Source organism: Lissotriton helveticus, chromosome 1_1 (genome assembly GCF_964261635.1).
Source record: "Lissotriton helveticus chromosome 1_1, aLisHel1.1, whole genome shotgun sequence".
Taxonomy (NCBI): domain Eukaryota; kingdom Metazoa; phylum Chordata; class Amphibia; order Caudata; family Salamandridae; genus Lissotriton; species Lissotriton helveticus.
The window spans coordinates 1,656,619,252-1,656,644,191 of record NC_136057.1 but is presented as its reverse complement, the minus strand read 5'-3'; the positions used below and the strand labels follow the sequence as shown (position 1 = coordinate 1,656,644,191).

Here is a 24,940-nt window from a genome sequence, read left to right as displayed (position 1 = left end):
CTGACATCTGTGAAATATGACACACTACTGTTGCGCGATGTCACTGTACAAAGAACGCCCAAAAACAAAAAAATTCTATTTAACTTAATGTTTAATGAGAAATACAATGATATATCTTATGCACCATTGATTAATGATGAGAAAAGCAATGTACATCCTCCTCGCTTTTAAATGTGGCTATTTCACTAAATGTCGATTCTCAGGTGCCCTCAGGCACCCGCTGTTGTACCATTCCATGAAACGATTTCTCACAGCTAGAATCTGCGGAGAGGCCTGAATGCACCTAATAAGGCAGTTATCTGACCAAATAATGAACCCACTTCTCATCACGCGCCGACAAGAGGCGCGTGGCCATTAGCTGGCGCTGGCGGCAAGGCGGTGAAAGCCCTTTGTCAACAGTGAAATTAGTGCCTGTCAGTGATCTCAACTCACGTGAAAAAATATCAGGACGCCTTCTGTGCCCCATGAAGGAAAATTAACTTGATGAATTGCCCAAGTGACATTTATAAACACAGATTCAGGCCTGTCAGTCGCTTCCTATCGCTTCTGGTAAGTGGCTGACAGTTTCCTGAAATGTAAAACATATTCCATTGAACAAACAGAGCGTGAGATTTGGGGGAATATTAAAAACTCAAGTCCTAACTATGTTGGAGGTATCAGTAGATAGAGTTCTGGCTATGGGTTTACTAGAGGAAGACTTCCCTTGTGCCCTTAACTGCTGATGCGCATTGCACCTTTCAGATAAATGTTTCCCCTACCTCGCATAACTACAAGATTAAAACCTGGAAATGTGGTGTTTCAGTGGGCACAGACCTCAAGCATGCAGTTAAGTGTTTTTGTTGTCTTGCTACAGACACCTGTAATGGACCAATATTTAAACATGTGCTTAGAGCAGACATTAGGCCTGTCCCTTGCTCATGATTGGATGACTTTCGTGTCTGTTTGAGTTCCATGACTTAATTCCTGCTCCCCCCTATTCTTGCGTTTGTGAAACCATAGGGGTTGTGAAGAATACAAAGTGTTTAACAAAGTGTATCACACGAGCCAAGCCCATTCGTTCCGCCTGATATGAATTACTCGAAATCAAAATATTGCCCACAGCCCTGCTCGCTGCCAGCACACACGGTCATGATACCGCCCTAGGACACGAAAGTGTGGAAGAAAAGGTTATGCTCTTCTTGGGGTACGTATGTGTGAAGGGGAAGCAGGAACCTGCAACTACTGAAAGGAGAATAATTGCCAACAACGAAAAATTAACCCTTATGTACTAAAAACGTTGCACATCCCTATACATAGTCGCCCCGTAGCTCCATACATTTTCCTCAAGAACCTAACACAAGTGTGCAACAATTGACTAGGCCACACACCAATCGAGCCTTTTAGCATGAATTGCACCACATAATTGATTTTGAATTATTAATTACTTGCTCTTCAGTCATGATTTTGCATAATTCCCTCTTTGCTACAGTACGGTTTTCCCAAGGTTTACAAAAAACAAAAAAACAGGTGGCATTATTGGTACTTTAAAGGACAAAATACATTTTAAGCAGTTCTTTGCTCAGCTGTGGTACAGTTTAATTAACTTTCAGCTTCTTTGTGTGTGTTTTTTTCTTTCTCTGCTGCTTGCTCTGCGTTGCAATTTATTGTATGGAAAGCTGGGCCGCCTCGGTCACGTTATTTAGTGAGGGACGGGCGTTTGTGGGAGCGGCGGCTACAGTTTAATCTCTGCTCGGGCAGCATTTCTTGACATAAATCTATTTTCAATATAGCTTAGAGCATGCATGCAGAGGCATTAATGAACATCTAAATACTCCAAGCAGACCTTGGATCCTTGGCAGGGAGGTGGTGCATGAATCCTGTAAATCCATGCGCAGAGGCTGGCATTCAAAGCGTACTGTAATGTGGTGCAAAGGGCACAGAAGTCTAGGCATCACTTCTGTATTCCTAGTGGATACATATGACTCTATTCCAGGGCCCAGGCTGCTGTTTTATGTGATAGTACCACTCCCAATGAATACCAATACTGCATGTTGTGGTACTTACCAAGTGCATCTATGATTGCCCGTTCCAAGTTCTGCATGGGAATTGAAGTTATCATTATAATACAGCTTTCATTTCTATGTTCTGATAAGCAGAATACTCTAGGCCTGGTTCACAAAGGAAAACTTTTTTGTTAGGTTTACAACTGCTTGCTATTCACAAAGGGATTTACGTGTAGTATATTTGCAAGTGCGGAGTCTGTTAGCCCAAAACCGGTATCAGGATGCTTATTACCGGTTCAGGGAAGACCTGGCTTTGCAGTTCTGGCTGGACTGTTCTCATGAGGCTCAGGGTCAAGACTGATTTGCATATAGCTGGATCCAGTAGCGGTGCGTCCATTGGGGATCTGTGAAAGTGCTGATCTCTGGGACACTACAGCGCATACCTAATGCATATACCCTTAGGCTGGCCATTGCATATAATAATACGTCCGCATGTTTTAAAAGCCGCTAATTAGTACGTTGGTGTTATTTTAACATGTGTCGCAAGTCACTTCGGTTTGGTGAGAAGGTTAGACGCATGATTTCCCAAAAAGAAATACCTCAATAAAAAAACTACCTTTAAAGAGTAGACTTATTTTCAATGCAAAACAGGAAAAGTCACACATGTAAAACGAAGTTCAAGGAGGGTTGGGTCCATGTCAGATTCCCAGATACTGCTTTAAAATAGCTCACATTCAGTGAATCTAAACCAAACTCATTTACATCGTCTGCGGTTATCCTGAAAATCTGGCACGGATCTGGCGTTCCTGGGACTATGTTGGACATTTCCCCTTTAAAATCATGGCAGTGTAAAACTGAATGTTTCCCCACACTTTTATGAGGTCGACAGAAAGTGCACACTTTGAAGCTTGTCAGCGTTACAAAGCATTGCATCAAGCATTCTTTGCAGAACAATTTTCCCACAAAAGCTTTTTTGCAAGCAACTTTTTCCACTAAATGTGAGACTTTGTGGGAGTTGTTTCCCATGGACCTACTTTCTGTAAAACATATCTTTACAGTCTTCTTCAACGTCAGACAACTAGCAAAGCTTTAATAAAACGTAATGACAGTTGTGGAGAAATACCTTGCAGCTTTGTTTATCTGTGACGTGGAAACTTTCATATGTTTTTCTCTTTTTTAAGCTCTTGTTAAACAGTCTATAGTTTGGGACCAGTCCAACATCACCTTTTTTTTTTCTTTTAATAAATCGGATGTAAAATTGATCATCGCCATAATACAGGGACTGTTTGAGTTTCAAATGCACTGCTATAGAGTGTGAGAGGGTAGGGACCCATTAATCAACATTAGACTTGAAGAGGGCAGTGGGGAGGCCATTGGGGCCTGGTGAACTGTCTGGTCTTGAAGTTTTTAGAATATAATGTGAACCATGGCTACAAGATAATTCAGCATCTGTGGGGAAGCCCAATCTCCTGGTGATGCGGGCAATCCAGTTTATACCAGAGATTGAGTTACCTGGTTCCTTTTAATGCTGGCAATTAAGGTTATTTATAAATTGCCAGAATGCCTTTGAGCACCCCTGGCGGCACATTTGAATTTGACGTACTTGCATTCAATAGTGACTTCTTCGTGTGGCCCAAGAACCTGTTTAGCTCTATTTTCTGCTGTTCCAATTTTTGCATGTACCATATTTTACTGGTAAGAGGTCTACGCATAGGTACATTTCAGGCTATGTTGGGGCCTAGTGTTAACATGAACTTTGTAAGATCAGGACAAACAGTGTCACAAGTTGTCTGCGGAAGCCACTCTTCTAGAAGATGTGTAATTTCAAATGAATCAACAATGTCAAAGAACCCTGCTGGGAGAAAAGTATAGTCAAACACCGCATTTCGATAATGTGCCAAGAAATGTGTCTGTTTCAGCGGCCTGTTGCCAGGGAACCTTCCATTCAGAGAAGGAAAATTTAATGAAGGTAATGTCTTGAGAAGTCTAAGACCCCTGGGTTCATGCCTTTGAGGTGCAACTATTGTCCTGGGAATACCCCAGAAATTGTCAGTGCATGTAAGACATGGATGATCCATCAAATTGTATTTCTAGTTAAGGTTAAAATCCCCTGTTAGGACTGGTCAGTCATCTCTCTCCCTGTTGAGTAGTGAGCGAAGTGTTGTTTCAAGGCGCGCTGTAGTATGTGCTTTAATAGTACTGTCAGACTGGAGATAAATACTTATCGGTAGGAGTCTGGAGAGAATAGACTGCTTTCCCTGTGATATGCCCAAATAGGCCTTTGTTAGATAGATATTCAGATCCCCACTGGCTCTACCCTTACTTAAAGGTTTAATAGCATTAACACAGAAACTCGGGAAGCACAAGGCAGAAGTGGGGTCACAGCACCATGGTTCAATTGACGTTAGCAATGCCAGATGTATGATGTTAAAATACCTTAATTTAGTTAGGTGTCATAAAAGGCATGAGAGAAAAGACGCCTCTTAAATGCACCCCATCGTGATTTTCTGTGTAATCTGTAATGACTTCTATTCAAAATCGAGACAGCTGTGAGGGCTGTGAGGGCTGTGTGGGCTGTGTGGGCTGTGTGGGCTGTGTGGGCTGTGAGGGCTGAGAGAGCTGTGTGGGCTGAGAGAGCTGTGTGGGCTGAGAGAGCTGTGTGAGCTCACAGCTATGTGGGCTGTGAGAGCAGTGTGGGCTGTGAGAGCTGTGTGGGCTGAGAGCTGTGTGGGCTGAGAGAGCTGTGTGGGCTGAGAGAGCTGTGTGGGCTGAGAGAGCTGTGTGGGCTGAGAGAGCTGTGTGGCTGAGAGAGCTGTGTGGCTGAGAGAGCTGTGTGGGCTGAGAGAGCTGTGTGGGCTGAGAGAGCTGTGTGGGCTGAGAGAGCTGTGTGGGCTGAGAGAGCTGTGTGGGCTGAGAGAGCTGTGTGAGCTCACAGCTGTGTGGGCTGTGAGAGCAGTGTGGGTTGTGAGAGCAGTGTGGGCTGTGAGAGCTGTGTGGGCTGTGAGAGCAGTGTGGGCTGTGAGAGCTGTGTGGGCTGTGAGAGCTGTGTGGGCTTAGAGAGCTGTGTGGGCTGTGAGAGCTGTTTGGGCTGTGAGCTGTGTGGGCGCTGTGGGCTGTGAGCTGTGAGCTGTGAGGGCTGTGAGAGCTGTGTGGGCTGTGAGAGCTGTGTGGCCTGTGAGAGCAGTGTGGGCTGTGAGAGCTGTGTGGGCTGTGAGAGCAGTGTGGGCTGTGAGAGCAGTGTGGGCTGAGAGAGCTGTGTGGGCTGAGAGAGCTGTGTGGGCTGTGAGAGCTGTGTGGGCTGTGAGAGCAGTGTGGGCTGTGAGAGCAGTGTGGGCTGAGAGAGCTGTGTGGGCTGAGAGAGCTGTGTGGGCTGAGAGAGCTGTGTGGGCTGAGAGAGCTGTGTGGGCTGTGAGAGCTGTGTGGGCTGTGAGAGCTGTGTGGGCTGTGAGAGCTGTGAGAGCTGTGCGGGCTGTGAGAGCTGTGCGGGCTGTGAGAGCTGTGTGGGCTGTGGTTCCCAATGCTTTGCGAAGGCTGTTTCCCAACTGCTGTGCAACTTCTTCTACTCTTAGAGCTGAGATTTTCATGAAAGTCTTATAGTCTGAATTCAGCACCTGAGCGTAATAGGACGAAATGTATGAAGCTCTGTGGTTATACTGAATAAGCAGCTACCTATGTTATGCCATCTATTAATGTAATAACTGCACTTTCACAATTGCTTTATTAACCTTCCTGCTTTCTCAAATTTGCTTGAAAATGCACGATTTTTCTTCTTTTTTTTCCAAAATTTTCTTGGGGGGGGTAAACCCCCCAAACCCCCCTTTTGGGGTTCGGTCTCGCTCGCTGCGCTCGCTCGCTACGGTGCTGTATGCAAATAACTTTGCGCCCCACCACTTATAAATGTCACCCACCGCCCCTGTGCGCACACGGCATGCTACGGCCTTTAATTAAATCAATGGTGCCCTATAATTGTGCCTTTCCAGCCGCGGAGCCGCGCATCTCCGAGTCACATAATCTGACGTCATGAGGTAGTGCCCAAGGAGTTTGAGGAAGGTGGCTGTCAGGCTACCGGTTTGCAGGTGACGCCGTCTTTAATGCAATGAGGGCGTGGTCAAGCAGCAGTGCTGCCTCTGCTGCTCGCAGTGGGGATTGTAATTTCACGCCGTGGGCGGCAAGTGCAAGGAGCTGAAAAACGAGCAGTTTATGGCGTGTCAATTGCGGCCTCCTACTAAAGACATGCATGCTGCACAGGGGTTCTAGGAGTCCATTCTAAAAGTCGAGATGTTGCCTTCACTATTTTCCTTTGCCTATTCTTCCTTTTCTAATTTTGCCCGCCGCCCCGTATCAGCGATTGCCAGGGTATGGAGCCTTTCATTTGATCACCTTTCTGCTTGCTTTGGAGTCGGACTGTGTAGAAGCCCGATGTTGGCCTGGACATTTGAAACAGGTGGTGGGGTGGATTTCCCCACACTGCTATGTAAATCAGAAGGACATACTCACTCAGGGCAGCCAGTGCCTGCCGGGCGGCAAACTGAAATGATTGCCGGTGGGGGCGGAGGGGGTGGCTCCCGGCCTGAGTCTGATGCCTTGCAGAGTCGCCAACGCAGGAAGAGTCACGCTGCTTGCAGTGCTGCCAAAGTGTGAGTACTAGTTACCAGGCACTGCCAAGTGCCATCTGTCAGAGGCGTAACGAAACTTGAGGGGGCCCCCCTGCAAGGTACGTGGAAGGGCCCCCTACGGACTCAATCAGAAGCTCTCCGGCCAAAATGCGGTGTTGCGGGGAGCAATTGAAGCTTGGGGTCCCCACGCATTGCTGAGGCTGCGGGGGCCTGTGTTACGCCCCTGGTAAGGACAATGACTACCTGGCTTTGTATTTACAACTGGTTGCACACTGTGGCCACATGTGCCATGCAAAAAACAAACGCTGCGGCCAACATAAAATTTAAGTAATGTTATACTGCAACGAAAAGGCTATTGGGGAGCATTTTGTGTGATTTAACGCAAATGACAACGTGTAATCTTGCAATTTGCATCCGTTATCAAGAATTTCTCGCTAGGCCACGCAATGCCATTTAAGCCTCTAATGTGGTGCGTTTATGTGCAAAAATAGCTTATGAAAGTTGATCAGTACTATTGTTTTATTAAGCGAGCACAGCACCCACTTGACTAAATCACCATGCCCCTGCACTGTCAATGTAACCCAAGCTCCCCCAATCTCTGTTTGCCACCGGGGCACTCAAATTGTGCACCCCAAGAGCTCCTTATGCTGTCTAAGATTCCCGGACTATTCACAAAGTATTTTCATGCGCTAGTGGGTCCTCGAGGTTCCTGCCCAGGTGTCTCCAGCTCAAGTGTTCCCCACAGTGTCTCTCTATGTGACCCTGCACAGCAGCCGAGCTATCCATGCCCCGCACACAATCTCCTCGTGCTCCAGGCCCTTACACACCGTTTTCCATTTACCCCAGGCTCCTCTTTGCACCTGCCTCCAGCTCAGGCTCGGCACATGTCCCCAACTCATCACATTCTGCTCAGCACGGTATACTCCCAGGTGTGCTAAACATGGGCACCAGGCTCCTGCGCTCTCTGCTCACATGTGCCCCCCCCCCTTCACTCTACGTGGCGAATGTCAGCTGGGATTATACCACCAGAAGAGCGCGGGTTGTCCTCACCTCCTGGTAGAACCCTGCAGTGAGGCTGTGGCCCTCCCTAGAGTGTGTGTCTTGTGTGAGAGCATAGCTCTAATGCTTGTGACGTGGAGGGTGGGCCCCTCACAGCCCTGTGTTGCAGCTCGCGTGACGCTGTTGTGAAGAGTGCCTGTCACGTGCTGCTTCATGTGTCGAGAGTGGCCTGACTGATGCCTTGGTGTATGTTGTCGTCACACCAGCGTGTCTCCCCCAGGCCGAGCCCGTGGATAATAGAGCATACCATTCAGTGGATGCTTTCTGTTTCACAGTCCAACGCTGATGATTTATCTATCTCAGAAGGATGAAAGTCTGAACGGATCCACCACGATTCAAACCTGTGAACAAATGGTTACACACTGTAGCCTGCAAGGGACGCTTCAATCCCCTGAGACCCCTCTTAAATTAAGGTATAGTGCGAACAGCGCTCCCCTCGATGATAGTAGGAGGCTAACAAGGTAGAATTCCACCTTTTAGCTGTCATTGTTCTGGAATCCGGGAGCCAAATAACAGCCTTCATGCCCATCCTACACATTTTCAATGCTATGGCTGAGAAAATGTGTGGCATGGGCGTTGGTTGATTTTAGAGGCATGTTCAGTGCTACCAACCACCCCTTCTTCTCTGCCCGTCACTGTGAGCTCTGAGGCTGTGGGAGCCCCACTCCACTCAATCAAGACAAGCATTTGCAATGCAACGGGTCTTGCATCAGTTAGAGAAAGAGTTATTGGCATTATAATTACAATTGTGTTTAATGTTTTTCTTTGTAGTGTAGTGAATGTATTTGAAAGACAAAGAACAGCATGTATGTGAGGAGTAAGTATGTGGGTTTATAACTTATGTTTCAGCTAGTGATGGTGGCAAAAGGAGTAGGTAGCAGTAGTGTGCAGTGTTTGAGTATTGCAATGAATAGTTGCTGTGATTTAAATGCATTTGTAGAATTGGCAAGGGTAGCAATATTGTGGAATGACAGTTGTGTTAGAGTATCAGTTGTAGTACTGTGTAGTGGTGTAATAAGGAGAAGTGTGGCTCAAATGGTTAGAGTGGCAGACCCTGATGCAGAGGTCTGGCCCGGGACTAGGGTTCAATACCCGCCTTGGCGGGTCTTGGGCTCAATTTCCTCGGACCTGACAATTCTCGCCTCGGTGCCTATTCTAATCATGGGTCCCACTCTGTGACTCTGGGCAATAGCTTACTTTATCTCCACAACTGCCCCAAAAGCGCTGGGATGCCTGGTTTCACCCTGGGGGGTGCCCAGGAGTGGACTCTCACAGGGAAAACCAGGAAGGGTTCCTAAGCGTTATACGGACAGCGCCGGGACACTACCTCAGGGAAGTAGCTGTGCGCTCTATAAATACCGGTACATTTACATTTACATTTGAGTATTGCAATGAATAGTTGCTGTGATTTAAATGCATTCGTAGCATTAGCAAGGGTAGCAATATTGTGGAATGACAGAGTATCAGTTGTAGTACTGTGTTGCGGTGTAATAAGCAGTAATGTGTTTATGTATATCAGTATAAAGTGTAGTATATGTGTCTGAGCGTTATAGGCATGAGATGTGTGTATATTAACAGGTGCAGTACAATAGTTGCGTATTTTAATTTTGTTTCATTAGACATTTTTTGCATGTAGCGAACAAACAATTTGTAATAAATAGTTAGCGAATTATGGTTAGATACAGTTTTGTATTGCATTTGTGTTAAGTTAAAGCTGCTAAATTATTTAAGTAAAGGAATTAGCAGTAAATGACTGATATAAAAGCTAGAATAACATTTGTAATTTAAGGCAAAGTATTCTATTAAAGCGCACATAACATGAACAAAAACAGTGCAGTAGAATAGCATAGCGAACGGCCCAGGAAAAATATATGTGTCAATCCACAACATTTTTACGGGTATTTGAAACAGCAAGCAAAACTTTGCAATTGGCATATGAAAAAAACACAATTTACATGTTGTACAAACCGTAATTATAGCTATATTTTTGGACGAGAGCTGAAAAATATGTTTGTGGGTTGACAGAATAATTCACATGTATAAAGGAGAACAGCGGCAGTTATTTAAATAAAGGATTAAAAAAAACATGCCGTTTTATGGATATTTGAAACAGCAAGCAAAACTTTGAATACCCTCCTTCTACACCAACACCTGATGCACTGCATCACTGTGGCGCACCGCATAGAACATTAGGGGCACAGTAGCCTTCTCTGCAACAGAACCGTACAACAACAAAGCATAGGAACACAACACAACAGTAGCCAATCTCCCTAAAGCAAAATGATGTGGCGTAATGACCAGAGCTGCTTAGCGGAAAGCTGGGGAACCAGGTTAGAGTCACGGCATTGGGTCACCATCGTGTGATTCTGTGCAAATCAGTTTATCTCCTGTGCCTTCTAAAAGGCAATGTGTTTTTGTGTTAATGTGTACTTGTGTAATTACTGGTTGTCCTGTAAAGCTCTCCACTACTCTCGGGTTCAGTTCGCGCTATATAAAACTGCAAACAACCAGCCAGCATACACGGTGGGGATGTATGACATTACAACGCATGCTTTTACATCGCATGCTTTTACCACGCGGTTTTTACAACGCATACCATTACAACGCATAGTGCTTTTAGGCGCTGGATAGTGAATTGTTTAATTTACTATTCCAACTCCAGTCCCCGTGGATAGTAGGGAAGGTGTTGGATAGTGCATTAAACCCATTCCCTATCCTAGAGCGCCCCCCAGCGCAATGCGTTGTAATGGTTTGCGTTGTAAAAGTTGCGTTGTAAAGGCACTGCGCGGTAAAAGTTGCGTTGTAAAGGTTCTTTACCACACGGTGGAGCAAGAGCTCACTACACCGGCTGATCCAGCGCACGCAGAGCACTGAGGGCTCTGTACACTCCAGTACTGTCCGTGGGGTGGTATTTCCCACTACACACACAAGGCTAGCAGCGGTCAGTGTTCAGACACACACCAAGTAGGTATACGTCCCTTAAACCTGAGAGGTCACATACCCGAAGACACTACAACTCCCACAGAACTGATGCGATGACTCCTAGACACACAGAGACACTGCATCTTATACAGCACTAAAAGGCCACATCATCTTGATTGAGTGGAGTGGGACTCCCACAGCCTCAGAGATCACAGTGACGGGCAGAGAAGAAGGGGTGGTTGGTAGCACTGAACATGCCTCTAAAATCAACCAACGCCCATGCCACACATTTTCTCAGCCATAGCATTGAAAATGTGTAGGATGGGCATGAAGGCTGTTATTTGGCTCCCGGATTCCAGAACAATGACAGCTAAAAGGTGGAATTCTACCTTGTTAGCCTCCTACTATCATCGAGGGGAGCGCTGTTCGCACTATACCTTAATTTAAGAGGGGTCTCAGGGGATTGAAGCGTCCCTTGCAGGCTACAGTGTGTAACCATTTGTTCACAGGTTTGAATCGTGGTGGATCCGTTCAGACTTTCATCCTTCTGAGATAGATAAATCATCAGCGTTGGACTGTGAAACAGAAAGCATCCACTGAATGGTATGCTCTATTATCCACGGGCTCGGCCTGGGGGAGACACGCTGGTGTGACGACAACATACACCAAGGCATCAGTCAGGCCACTCTCGACACATGAAGCAGCACGTGACAGGCACTCTTCACAACAGCGTCACGCGAGCTGCAACACAGGGCTGTGAGGGGCCCACCCTCCACGTCACAAGCATTAGAGCTATGCTCTCACACAAGACACACACTCTAGGGAGGGCCACAGCCTCACTGCAGGGTTCTACCAGGAGGTGAGGACAACCCGCGCTCTTCTGGTGGTATAATCCCAGCTGACATTCGCCACGTAGAGTGAAGGGGGGGGGCACATGTGAGCAGAGAGCGCAGGAGCCTGGTGCCCATGTTTAGCACACCTGGGAGTATACCGTGCTGAGCAGAATGTGATGAGTTGGGGACATGTGCCGAGCCTGAGCTGGAGGCAGGTGCAAAGAGGAGCCTGGGGTAAATGGAAAACGGTGTGTAAGGGCCTGGAGCACGAGGAGATTGTGTGCGGGGCATGGATAGCTCGGCTGCTGTGCAGGGTCACATAGAGAGACACTGTGGGGAACACTTGAGCTGGAGACACCTGGGCAGGAACCTCGAGGACCCACTAGCGCATGAAAATACTTTGTGAATAGTCCGGGAATCTTAGACAGCATAAGGAGCTCTTGGGGTGCACAATTTGAGTGCCCCGGGGGCAAATAGAGATTGGGGGAGCTTGGGTTACATTGACAGTGCAGGGGCATGGTGATTTAGTCAAGTGGGTGCTGTGCTCGCTTAATAAAACAATAGTACTGATCAACTTTCATAAGCTATTTTTGCACATAAACGCACCACACCAGAGTCTTAAATGGCATTGCGTGGCGTAGCGAGAAATTCCTGATAACGGATGCAAATTGCAAGATTACAAGTTGTGTCATTCGCGTTAAATCACACAAAATGCTCCCCAATAGCCTTTTCGCTGCTGTATAACATTACTTCAATTTTATGTTGGCCGCAGCGTTTGTGTTTTGCATGGCACATGTGGCCACAGTGCGCAATCAGTTGTAAATACAAAGCCGGGTAGTCATTGTCCTTACCAGGGGCGTAACACAGGCCCCCCGCAGCCTCAGCAATGCGTGGGGACCCCAAGCTTCAATTGCTCCCCGCAACACTGCATTTTGGCCGGAGAGCTTCTGATTGAGTCCGTAGGGGGCCCTTCCACGTACCTTGCAGGGGGGCCCCCTCAAGTTTCGTTACGCCACTGCAAGGGGGTTAAACTCTTATTTCTCCTTCCGCTGCACTTTTAATCCCACCTGCTAGTGAAGTTTAAATATTATCCATTTCAAAACTGGTGACTTGGAAATGCAAAGAAAACAAATATAAACAACTCACCTTGCTCAAATCCACCGCACTGCTGTTGTCGTGGTTCACACCATTCTTAACGTCAAGGGTGGAGGGGGTGGGCTGGGGCGACACGGCCAGGTACGCTGAAGAATGAGAAGCGCAGACACTCAGGTACCAATGTGATATTTAATGCACTATATGCACATGTGCTTACAAGGTTCACTGTGAGAGTTATCTTAAAGGCCTCTCCACACAAGATGGCTGCCCAAGACTCCATCTTTCACAAGTTGATGCCCATGACTTTTAGATGTAAAAACATTTAGCTGGAATCCACTCTTTGCTCTAACATCAGATATTAATGAACTACCAAAACCTACGCGGTGTAGCTATGTTTGTAATGCATGCATATGTAACATGATTGGCTTATATCATTTTACAAATATAAATTTTAAGAAATGGTTGAACATATGTGCATTATTCATAAATTGTTTATCAGAATGAAGCACCATATTGACACCTTAGTTAGGCTACCAAATTTAAATATTTGCAAGATTTTATGACATATGGCTTCATCAGATGTTGAATGGAACTTTTGAAAACTACCCAACAGGAACACTTTTTATAGCAAAATGTCTTGGCACCGTATGCACGGGAAAAACATTCCTCTAAATGAGAAATGTCTTAATAGTGAAATGTGGAGTCAATATTTAACTCTTTCGTGCATGCTTCACCCTCACCATCACTGCTGCCATGAGGTTTACATATTTTGAAACAGTGCATGAGTGAAAGCACTCCCAGAAATCGAAGTGGATAGCGTTGTAGCTAGCTGACCTACCAAAGGGTTTTCCTCAGTTTTGAATATCTATGACTTGTCAAGTTTACAATTTTAATCAGCTAGTCATTTACTTATGATTTTCATGTAGTGCTATTTAGTGCTACTATTACCCCAGGAGGGGTCAGTGCATTTTATAAATAACAAACCAAAATACTGACGTGTCTAAAATACATTAAATAAACAAAGGAATAATAGTAAAAGAATCATATACAGTAAATATAAAAAAATAACTTAAGGCAGATGAGGAAAAAGTCAATATAAGCAAACATTCATATGCCGCTGAGGAGGGAAGGAGGTAAGGAAAGCCTACATCAGTTTCGGGGGGGGGGTGTATAAGATTAGGTGGGCACTCAATAATAGAATTTTGCATTTTTATAAAATGGGGAAATACTTTCTTGGCCTCTTAGGCCTCGAGAGAGAGAGAGAGCGTCAGAGTGGCAGATTCCACCAAGTGAAGGGCGTGTACTCCGCAGAAAGGGCTTCCTTATTCTCCAACTGCAGTCAAATATCTTCTTCGCTTGTCGGCTTTTGCCAACTCCCACTTGGAGGAAAGCAGTCTGTTGGTATTTCATGGCTTTGAAATCTGGGCAAGAAAGCTGGAATTTTATTATTACTTACATGGGTAGCCAATGAAGTTCTTTTAAAACTGGAAGAGTTATGCGGTTACACTTTTTGCGGGACACAGAATGTAGCAGACCTTTTAAGGGTACAAGAAAGTTGTTGGAGGGGTGGGGGCGTACTGATGAGAGGGACATTCCCATACTGAATTTTGGAGAGCACAACAGCTTGAACTACAAAACAAAAGTCAGTATGATTTAGCAGTGGCAGGAGTCTTTAGGGCGAAGGGGGCTGATTTCACACCGTGTAGGATGTGTCTGAATATGACCTGGACTGGAGTCTTGGGCAGAAGCATGGGTCACTTCCATACTCAGGAAATGATCAGGGCTGGACGTTGCTTGCGGTCACTTTGTTTCAACCTTCTGACGACCATCTGAAGATCCTCAGCAAACTTCTATTGTACACAATGTGCAAGTGGAGGCAGAAGAGTGACGGTGAGAGGGAAATGTCACAGATAAATTCTGTCTTATCCAAATGTTTATTGTTCAATATCCCACTCTCTAAAAAGGCTGACTTCTTTCCTCGTATGTTCCTCCAGATGACTTACTTATTACTCTACTGACAAAGGCCCGCCCTGGAGGACAGTTGTGGATTGGAGCAAGCCAGGGGCTGAGCTCTACCTGTCTAATGCAGCAGGGACGCACTGGGCTGAGAGGGCTAGCTGAGAGTTAGGTGACAAATGGGCAGTGCTACATTTGAGACGGTGGATTCCGGTGCTCGTGAAAGGCACTTTATTGCCTTCGCCGGGTCTTATGCCAGTCTGCCACATGGAGGCGCTGTTTGTGTTTTTTAAAAATGAACACAACAACTGTTGCGTATTAATTAAATATACATTAAAATGACCAATACCAGCCACCTAAGTCAATCTTATAGCTTTGGGGTGCTGGAATAGTCTGAAGTTCTACAATTGAAGGAGTTTAATGTTTGTAGGTGTGTTTGTACTGTCCCCGCAGTGTTGATTGGGGGGAATGGGTGGTGCAAGCTGCAAATATCGCCTGACGACACCCCCTGGCACTTATATCTTTTTATAAATTAAGCACTGCAAAAGGGCCCAGCTAAGACAGGCTTGCCTACTGCAAACAACATTGTTTCAGTTAAATATGTGTCTCTAGAGATGGCAAGAGATGCTCCAGTGCTGAGCGGTGATCTTCCAAACCGCCCTGCCCATGTGCAAACAGTACTGGGGCATGAATGGCCTTCTGACAGGGATGTGGACTATATCCAGTTACTAGATAATAAATGCAGCCACGTCAATGGTTATGAAGAGCCAAGTTGTGGGTAACTGCCATCAATATCTATGCCATAAGTCTCTGAGCTCATATACACACATATTATACAGAGGCAGCTGTATTGTATGCTCTTATGATCGAATGAAAAGATGTTCATGACATGACTCCTCTGCTTGCCACATTATCAAACCCTTAGCTTACTTCATGCTCCACTATACCAAGCATGGCTCTACAAGCTTCCATTCAGCATTGGCGCCCTCTCCCTGTGCATAACGCACCCATTGTGGAGTTTAATACAAAAACATCCATAGACGCCTCTGTCCTCTCACACTCCACACAGCCTTTCATTGTCTTTGACAGCATAGTTTCTTTCAGCCTTACTCAATAAATCTGCATAAACAGCCTCCTCCTGCTTTGCTATTGTGGACTCTGTTCCACTTCATAGTTGGTCAGTTCCTGAGCGCACAGGTTTACTTACAATCGCAGTGTCCAGATAGTTGTGTCCAAGTGTCTGTGCCACCTTATCCCAGGGTCCTTCGCTCCCTGTCCCAGTGACTTTGTCACCATGTCCAAGTTCAGTCTCTGTTCCCATATCCAAATGTCTATATCCCACTCCCTTGATATCTTGGCCTCTCTGTTCTAGTGCCCATGTCTCCCTTGTCTGCTTTCTGTGTCAGCTTCTCCCAGGGTCATTCTCACCCTCTGCCGGTGTATCTTTCTCCCTGTTGAATTATCTATGTCGACCTGCCACCCAGCCAATGTCTCTCTGTCCCGGAGTCCATATCTTGCTATTAAAGTGTATGTGTTTTCTTCTGCTAGAGTCGGTGTCTCCAAGTTTCAGGGTCCATGTCTCCAAGTCTATTTATCTCACTGACAACCACTGTCTATCTCAGTATCTGCACTTCCGTGTCCCAGATTGTGGACTCCTTGTGCCAATACTAATTTCTCCTTGTTCCAGTGTTCTCACCTCCTTGCCCCTATGTCCCTAACTCTGTATTCTAATGTCTCTGTCTACTTTTTGCATTGTCCATGTCTCCTTGTACCAGGGTCCATGGTTCCATGATTCCTAATCATGTTTCCCTGTCCCAGCATGCTTTTCTCTCTGCCACTCAATCAGTGTTTTACTGTACTGGCGCCCGTGTCTCACTATGCCTATCATGCTGATGTTCGGTATTTTTAATACTACTTTTTGACAGGTTTCTCAGTGCTCACATGCAGGCATACCATTTTTGTCCATTGAATGGGGCTCCGATTGCTTTTTGCCAACTTCAGCAAAAGAGCGGACCATGGGTATCAGGTTGTTCCTTTTCTTCTCAATCTGATGATGATGTTTCTTGAGGAGGGCATCCCGCACCTTCGCTCGAATGCTCTCATCCAAGTCGCTGGCACATTCCTGATGGTCGAGGATCATGTCTACAAAAAACAATGGTGATAATGATACTCTAATGCTAAGAGATGTGTGCGTAATTCTCCAAATGCACAACCTCTAAAAAACACTGTTTACCGGGGCAGTTTGGGCATTTCTTAATGTGAACATCTTGTTGAGAAAAATACTAGACTCTTTTGGTATGTCTGAGCTTTCAAATCCATTTGGAGATTAAAATGTGGAATTCTGATTGCTCAATTCAAACCAACCAATTTGAATACAGAATGAATTATACAACTGTCACTCAAAAACACAACAGTTTGCAACAGAAAAATGGACAATCAATCTGAAGGCCTTAAAATTGTATGACTACTCCAGATTGACCATCATAGATATTCTGAAACTAGGAATTGAATAGGTCAAATATTCAGAGCATATGCCTTTAATTGTTAATCATATTCAGAATCCTTGGATGTATGGATACCATGTTAGGTTATAGTTTTGGAATATGTGACGCTACTCATGCTAGTTCCACAACTGGAAAATCAGTCATGCAATTTCTCAAACAGGTGTTTAAACTGTAAATACAAAAGTTTTAATAAATATCTAAAGCTTTATAGTGTTTTACAATTTTTGCTCCAGGGGAAGAATATCCTCCGCAGGAGAAGCACTAGCTGAGAACGATGTGCCTCAGAACCTTACTTTCCTAGCCATAGGGGAGGCAAACTACCAAACGCAAGTAGCCACTTGTAGTATTCTTACCAGTTGATATGATAGCACATTTTTGCTTGTAAATGCAGTGCTTTTATGTCAAATTGTTACACATATCATGGAAGTTATTTTAAACAGATCTTGCTTGATTTCTAGCGTCTGGTGAGACACTTTCATGTAAGTTAACACATAGTTTCAACATTTCAGGACAAATATGGACCAGGCAAAAGGCAAAATTATTATCTACCTGTGTTTTAATTTGGTACAAGTGGATCTGAAAAAGGTGCATAATAATTAAGAGGCAGTGGAACTGCTCCAGGAGAATGTAACGAAAGTGCAAACTACAGTTTAAAACTCCATCGAAACTCATGAACACTCTCCTGACAAGGGTAAGATGAAGAAAAGTGATCAAGAAGAAATAATCTGTGGCTCCTGGGCTATCCAGAGATGACAGAGGAACACTCAGGGTAGCTGTTTCTTTTTTTTTTTAATTATTTTTTTATTTAATAATGAAACAAACACGGTCAGTAAGTTACATTCAGCATGAATCCATTACAGCACCAGGAATACATCTGAGATTTATACATTACTCCCAGTTAAAGCAACAGGAAAAACAGTTTAGTCCAAGTCTTCTGAGCCGTTCTGCGGGACATGGGGAGGCTCACATATGTTCCCCCTAAATTCATTCCAGCGTGACCACACCTCACCCCACTTGCGGGGGCACCCTCTTGTCGTATATACAGTCTTCTCTTGCAGCATGCACCAATCCATGTCGCTTTGCCAGTGCATCAGTTTCGGTGGATTGGGGGCTCCCCACAGTCTAGCAATGTTTCTCTTTGCCACCATCTGCCCAAGTGTCACCCAGATGTTCCCCTTTGGAGACAGGTCCGTGGGCTCCCAAATATTCAGGAGACACCTCTTAACCTCCAGGCGGATTTCTACTTCCCACACCTCCCGCATACACTGTACCACCCGTCTCCAGTATCTTTGCACCTTCGGACAGTCCCACAGTATATGGAAGAAGGTGCCTGTCCCTCCACATCCCCTTCTGCAGAGCCCTTCTCCTCCCCTCCCCATCGCTTGTAGCCTAGTACATGAAATATACACTCTGTGGAGAACTTTCAGTTGAGGGGTAGCTGTTTCTTGAGCAGAAATCATAATCAATGTACCGTAAGCATACATTTTGCAGAGAGAGCACACAAGGCACAGAGGACCCACACCTAAACCAGCTGTGCCACTTAGGGTAATCATTTCATGATTAGTTTCCACAAAAGGGATATGATATTATAACAAACAAGATGGATATGGCAACCAGTTTATGAGCAGAACATGTTCATTATTTTTCCAGACTACAATGAGTGGAAAGGTTGTTTAACCCCTTCCATGCTCATGACAAGGTCAGCTCGTCATGAGGCACACTGGAGCTGTGCTAATGACGAGCTGACCTTGTCATGAACAATGGGAATTGTAAAATATCAGCACCCAGCGGGAATTGCCTTAGCACCAGTGTGGATAAATAATTTGAGTCTGTCAACCAGAAATCAAGGATGCGGAATTTTAAGTACTTGTCACACTTATAGTTTAACTGCTTTTCACTATTCTATAAGACCTACTGTGATAAGTCTTTGATATTTTGATTGTTGCACCTTTATATTCCATTGAAACAGGAGATGGGCTGGAGGGAAGTGTGGGTTTTTATAAATGCTTCATCAGGCTTAGGTTAAAGTTAACTAGGTATTGCTACAGAGTTGAGCTAGGTGGTGTGTTCACTCACATTGAGACTGTAGAGAAACTATTCATCTAGGCTGGGTCTATAAGATTCTGCTGTAGTGACATACAATAAGCAAATTGGGCATATGTTATGTAAGAGGTTGACTCTTATGTTTTTGAGACACAGTAGTTGGCATAACAGAGGACAAGGTGCAGAAAACACGAGGGAAGGAACTCCTCGCAAAAGTATCTCTTAACACCCTTGTTGGTGTGCTGTGAATTAGTCCTATTTTGAAGAGGAGTTTGCCTCTTCTAGTTACAAGAAAAGCTTCTCCTGGTGAAAGTGAAAGATATTTCAATTGTTACAGGCTTATGTTCGAAAAAGCAGTTTTCTAATAAGACTGGAAAGGAATGTTTGATGAAAGCAAGGAGCTGGGGATATTAAAAATGGACCAAAGGGTGGCTACATTAGTCACCATTCCATAATGAGGGTAAACCCATGACTGACTGCGCCTCATACAAACCGATTTCGCTACTAAACGCAGAGCCCAAAATTCGAGCCAAGCTCCTTGCCAATCGCTTAGTCAAAATAATAGGTTGTCTTGTACTTCTGATCAGTCAGGCTTCATGCCACACCACAACACGGCGCTGAACTTGCGCAGAGTGCATGGGGTTCTGGGGAGAGTAGCCATGATCCAAGAACCAGCTATAATTGTGTCATTAGATGCGACCACGGCATTTGATACCATCAAATGGCCATATCTCTTGGCAGTGCTTGCGAAAATGGGGTTTGGTCCGGGCTTCACTTAGTGGGTGCGCCTCTTGCATTCAGAACCCATGGCGCAAGTAGTGGTCAACAATAACAAGTCGGATACCTTCACACTGAGTTGGGAGACCCTTCAGGGGTGTCCTCTTTCCCCTCTTCTGTTTGCCCTAGCTTCGGAACCATTGGCAGCATGGATTCTGAGGGACCCGGTGGTACGAGGTCTGCGTTGGTCCCCTGACTGGGAATACCATATTTCATTAGATACAGATGACATACTATTGTACCTGGCCTCCCCCAGGAAGTCCCTAGTGGCGGTCCTGGACATCCTGGTAATATTTGGCAGATACTCTGGATTCTCCATCAACTGGAGTAAGTCCCTCCTATACATCCTCAAAGGGGACCCTCCCTCTCCACCATGGGACTGCCCAATCCAAATTAGCTCAGTGGGCTTCAAATATCTGGGAATCTTTGTCTCCTTGGACCAAACACTCCGTTTAAATCAGTATCTTCTCCCGCCACTACAGAGGCTTAAACGTGATATAACAAGTTGGGAAATGGTTCCTCTTTCGCTACTGGGTAAAGCAGCTCTCTTTAAAATGATGTTGTTACCCCGTCTTTTGTATGCCTTGCAGAATTCACTAGACCCTGTCCCAATGACATACTTTAAAGAAATAGAGGGCCTCCAGAGGGATGCGTTGTGGGACGGGAAGCCTTGCATTGCACTGAACAAGCTCAGGCTGAATTGGTATGATGGAGAAATTGGCCTCCCAGATATAAAAAAAATACTACTGGGTGGCGCATCTTGCAGCCATCAATCACGGTACCTATGGTCGCCCTGATGATCCCGGGTATATCAGGGACAGGTGGCTCCTACCGGGAGGGAATTATAACAGGGCACTCTATTCAAAACCCAACCGATACCCATTGACGGGCTCAAATTAGCACTCGGTCCACATTTGGCATACCGCCACAAACTCCCTCGGATGGGGACAGAAACTCATGTTGGCAACACCCTTATGGGACTCCGAAAAGCTGGGTGACCTATGGAAATCGAAGGGATTCGATAGGTGGGAACTCATTGGGATCTTGCAAATTAAAGATATGTGGGAGAAGGATGAAGTGAAGACATTTATCTCTCTACAGCGACAGCATGAGTTAGCTGACTCAGAGCGCTTTCGATACACACAGGTCCACCATGCACTGCAATCACACCTCCCTAAAGGCTCCTCCCCCCCGAATCCTCTCAGTTGGAAGGTAGATTGCTAGATGGCCCGTTGCCTGAGAAAACCTTATTGTTAACTTATAAGAAATTGATCAATAATATGGCAGACCCCTCCAGCCACTACGGGAGATGGCATCGAACTGGACAATGAAGAGTGGCAAGAGGCGGTATCTTCCCCAAGAGTGGTGGCAATCTCAGCTAGACTCCGGCTAGTTCAACTCAAAATTCTTCATAGAGTGTGTATTACAGTGCCTCGTCTGGTACAAATGGGTAGAGCTGAGGGAGGAGAATGTAGGCGAAGCTGCGGCCAAGAACACACATTCATACTCATAATATGGGAATGCGAATTCGTACAATCCTACTGGCGCAAAATACACGACATACTAAGTGATGTATTCACGTTGGTCTCCACCCAGAAGCACGTAGATGCCTCTTGAATATATGGGAACCTACTGATCTGAATAGTTACCACACACAGTGGGCTACATTGGGATTAATGTTGGCAAAGAGGAATATTGCACAATTGTGGGGAGCAGCACAACCACCTACAGTAGAGGCCTGGAAAGCACACCTCGACTGGTGCATGTATAGAGAAAAGACTGTTTACACAGCCCGGGATTGCCCTAAAAATTGGTCCCGAATTTCGAGCCCGTGGAACTCCTACCGAGGGATATCTGCAGCCCACCACGTAGCATTGACCAGGATGATTCCCCTACCCCATAACCTGTCCTTGCAGCGTAATGTTGCACAGAGGTCTTCCCCATTGTCTTCGCTAAGTAAGAATGCACTGATTCCTCTGTACTGTATATTACATGTTGATGAATGTTAATCAAAAGAAATATAAAAAATAAAATAAAAAAAAGACTGGAAAGGAAATTAAACATGTTGGAGAGTTTGGACGGATGCAACCAGCTTCAACTACTGAAGCTACAGAGAGTAGGGATTCACAGATTATGACTGCACATGTAGATATCTGTGATCTTGCCAGAGATGTCCCTTTTCACCAATTGTATTCACTCTGGCCATGGTGCCACAGGTGCAGAGACTTCACTGGACAGTAGGACATTGGCGGCATATTTGGCAAAAGGCACACAGTTTCAATGTAAACAAATGAAACCTTCATTCATCCGAGAGACTCAGTTAGCCCTGGGTCACTCCTACTGGAAGAATTTGAAAACGCCAGTCTTGTTTCAGGGTTACACACCAGGTGGCATAGCAAAGATGGAATGGGCCTTGGTGCAAGCAAGGAAAATGGGGCATTTGTCTGCTGTCTGTGTAGTATAATACATCAATTGTCATAATTCAATGGACCAGTCAGGGCACTTGGCCCTCGTGCCACTGCATGTGCTACACCAATGGTAATTGCGCCTCTGTACGCACCAACTGTAGCATATTCATGCTGCTCCATTTCAGCAGTATGGTAAGAATGCAAGTGCTAACATCTAGACACATTCCACTCCGGGGATGCACAATAGTCTCTCGAGGACTGATTATATCATGACTCTTGCGATAAAGCCGGATAGAATAAAAGACGTACTACATTTACCTAGAGGCATCTCGGACCACTCCCCCATACAGTTCACATATAACGCACAGATCCCTGGCAGGAAGCAAATTTTTCGTCTCTTCCCGGGCTACTTGAAAGTCCCTAAAATCGCAAAGGCCCTTGTAAAGTCCACTGGTCAATACTTCACAGAGAACACGCAATCGGTAGAGTCGCCAAGCATCTTGTGGGAGGCGTACAAATCAGTAATTAGGGGCCAAGCCATATCGATTATCGCCAGACACAAGAAGGAAAACAGGCAGCAACTAGACACCCTAGAAGCAGCAGTACAGAGAGCAGAGGTGGCACACGCCGCAAACACCGATGAAACTACAGCACAAACCCTGACGTTGGCAACCCAGGAATATAGAACTTATGCCTGTGAAGTCGCAAAAGTCAGATATTCAGAAACACTACATAGAATATATGAATTAGGGGATAAGACAGGGAGATTGCTGGCATGGCTAGAAAGGAAAGAGAAGGCTAACAGGTGGATTGCCCAGCTGACGCTGGAAGATAACACCATAACAACAGATCCACAACTCATAGTGGAGGGACTGGCTAAACACTATGAAAAGATCTACAGGCCGCGAGCCTCAGCCTCTGTGGAGGAAAACACACAGTTTATCCGAGACATTAAAATGCCTACATTATCACAAGAGGCAATGCTAGAACTAGAAGCGGACTTTACTGTGGAGGAATTGGGGGTGGCGCTCTCAGCACTACATACGGGGAAAGCGATGGAGCCTAATGCCCTGCCAGTAGAAATATACAAAAAAGTGGCGGGATCAGTCTTGCCACACCTACTCAATATGTACAATGAAAGTCTAGAGAAAGGGATATTACCAAAGGATCAGAGACTGGCCACAATCGTAGCAATACATAAACCAAGTAAACCCTCACAGACTAGCTCTTCATACCGCCCAATATCCCTGATAAATGCAGAAGCCAAGATATTGGCCAAAGCATTGGCACTCCGTTTGCAGGAACACCTTACGATATTGATCCATCCGGATCAGTCCGGATTTATGCCGGGACGCAATACCTCCCTCAACCTAAGACGCTTACATGCAGTGTTGGCCCTGGCACCAGAGATCCAGCAAGATGGGGACATCCTCTCATTAGACGCCACAATGGCGTTCGACCTCGTGGAATGGCCGTTTATGTTTGCAGTTCTCCAAAAGATGGGGCTCGGACCGAAATACTGTGAATGGATTAAACTGCTGTACACAGCACCCCAAGCGCAAGTGGTAGCAAATGGCGGTATATCACAGGAGTTCGCATTGGGAAGGGGCACGAGGCAGGGATGTCCGCTGTCACCACTCCTCTTTGCGCTCATACTGGAACCACTCGCAGCATGGATAAGACAGGATCTGTCGCTCAGAGGGATATGGTGGGAAGCGGGATGGGAAGATCAAATCTCGCTCTACGCGGATGATGTGTTAATATATTTAATGTCCCCGGCAAGGTCACTGATATTCTTGCTGGACATCTGTACTGCATACGGGAAAATGTCCGGCTATACTATAAACTGGACACAATCGTTACTATACGTGCTGCATGGCCCTGATCCTAAGCTCCCACGGGGATGTGAGCTGCAAATCACGAACAGAGGATTTAAATATTTAAGAATATATGCTACACCACAGGAGACGCTATTTGTAGACGAAAACCTGATGCGGCCGCTTGCAAAATTCCGAGCTGATGTCAAACACTGGAGATCCCTTCCGCTCTAGCTGTTGGGGAGGGCGGCACTTTTTAAAATGATGGTCCAACCTCGGTTTTTAACACTCTCTTCAAAATACCCCATTTCCAGTTCCCCCCTCTTATTTTAAAGCAAATGATGCTGAAATCTCCACATTGTTGTGGAATGGAAAACTGGCACGCATAGAGCAACACAAACTAGTCTGCAGCTGGTATGATGGGGGCATTGCACTGCCTTATGTAAAATTGTATTATTGGGCATCACAACTCGCGGTGATAAACCAGTGGTTGCATGTCCCGCAGGATGAACCGGCATTCAGACTAGATAGATGTGTGTTGCCCGCGGACCGTTTGATGAAAGCCCTTTACACTAATAAGAGACGGAACGCACTCGCAGGACCAACTGCCCACACAATTAAAGTATGGCATACAGCACAAAGGGCACTGGGATGGGAGGGAGTACTAACCCAGGCCAACCCCCCTCTGGGAGACCCGACGCTTGGGCACATTGACCAATACTAAGGGTTTTAAACAATGGGACCTTATTGTCATCACCAAAATAGGAGATCTATGGGTACAAGGGGATGTCCTGCCCTTCGCAAAACTGAGGGGAAAATACGGGATGGCAGAGACGGAACTCTACCGATATATACAAATCAGACACGCACTCCAAAGTGCTATCCACCCAGACACTCAGTTAGCAGAGACCTCGCCTCTGGAAGACAG

General features: G+C 45.7%; 1 protein-coding gene across 1 annotated transcript in view; it reads right to left on the bottom strand.

Moving 5' to 3' along the window:
- Positions 1 to 24,940, bottom strand: part of SLC4A8 (solute carrier family 4 member 8) — a 755,839-nt gene that overhangs the window by 317,423 nt on the left and 413,476 nt on the right. Inside the window, exons 6-7 of the mRNA XM_078688864.1 lie at positions 16,417 to 16,605; positions 12,559 to 12,653 (exon numbers count right to left, since the gene is read on the bottom strand). Coding sequence (XP_078544990.1) covers positions 12,559 to 12,653; positions 16,417 to 16,605 — 284 coding nt within the window. The remainder of the gene's footprint in view (positions 1 to 12,558; positions 12,654 to 16,416; positions 16,606 to 24,940) is intronic.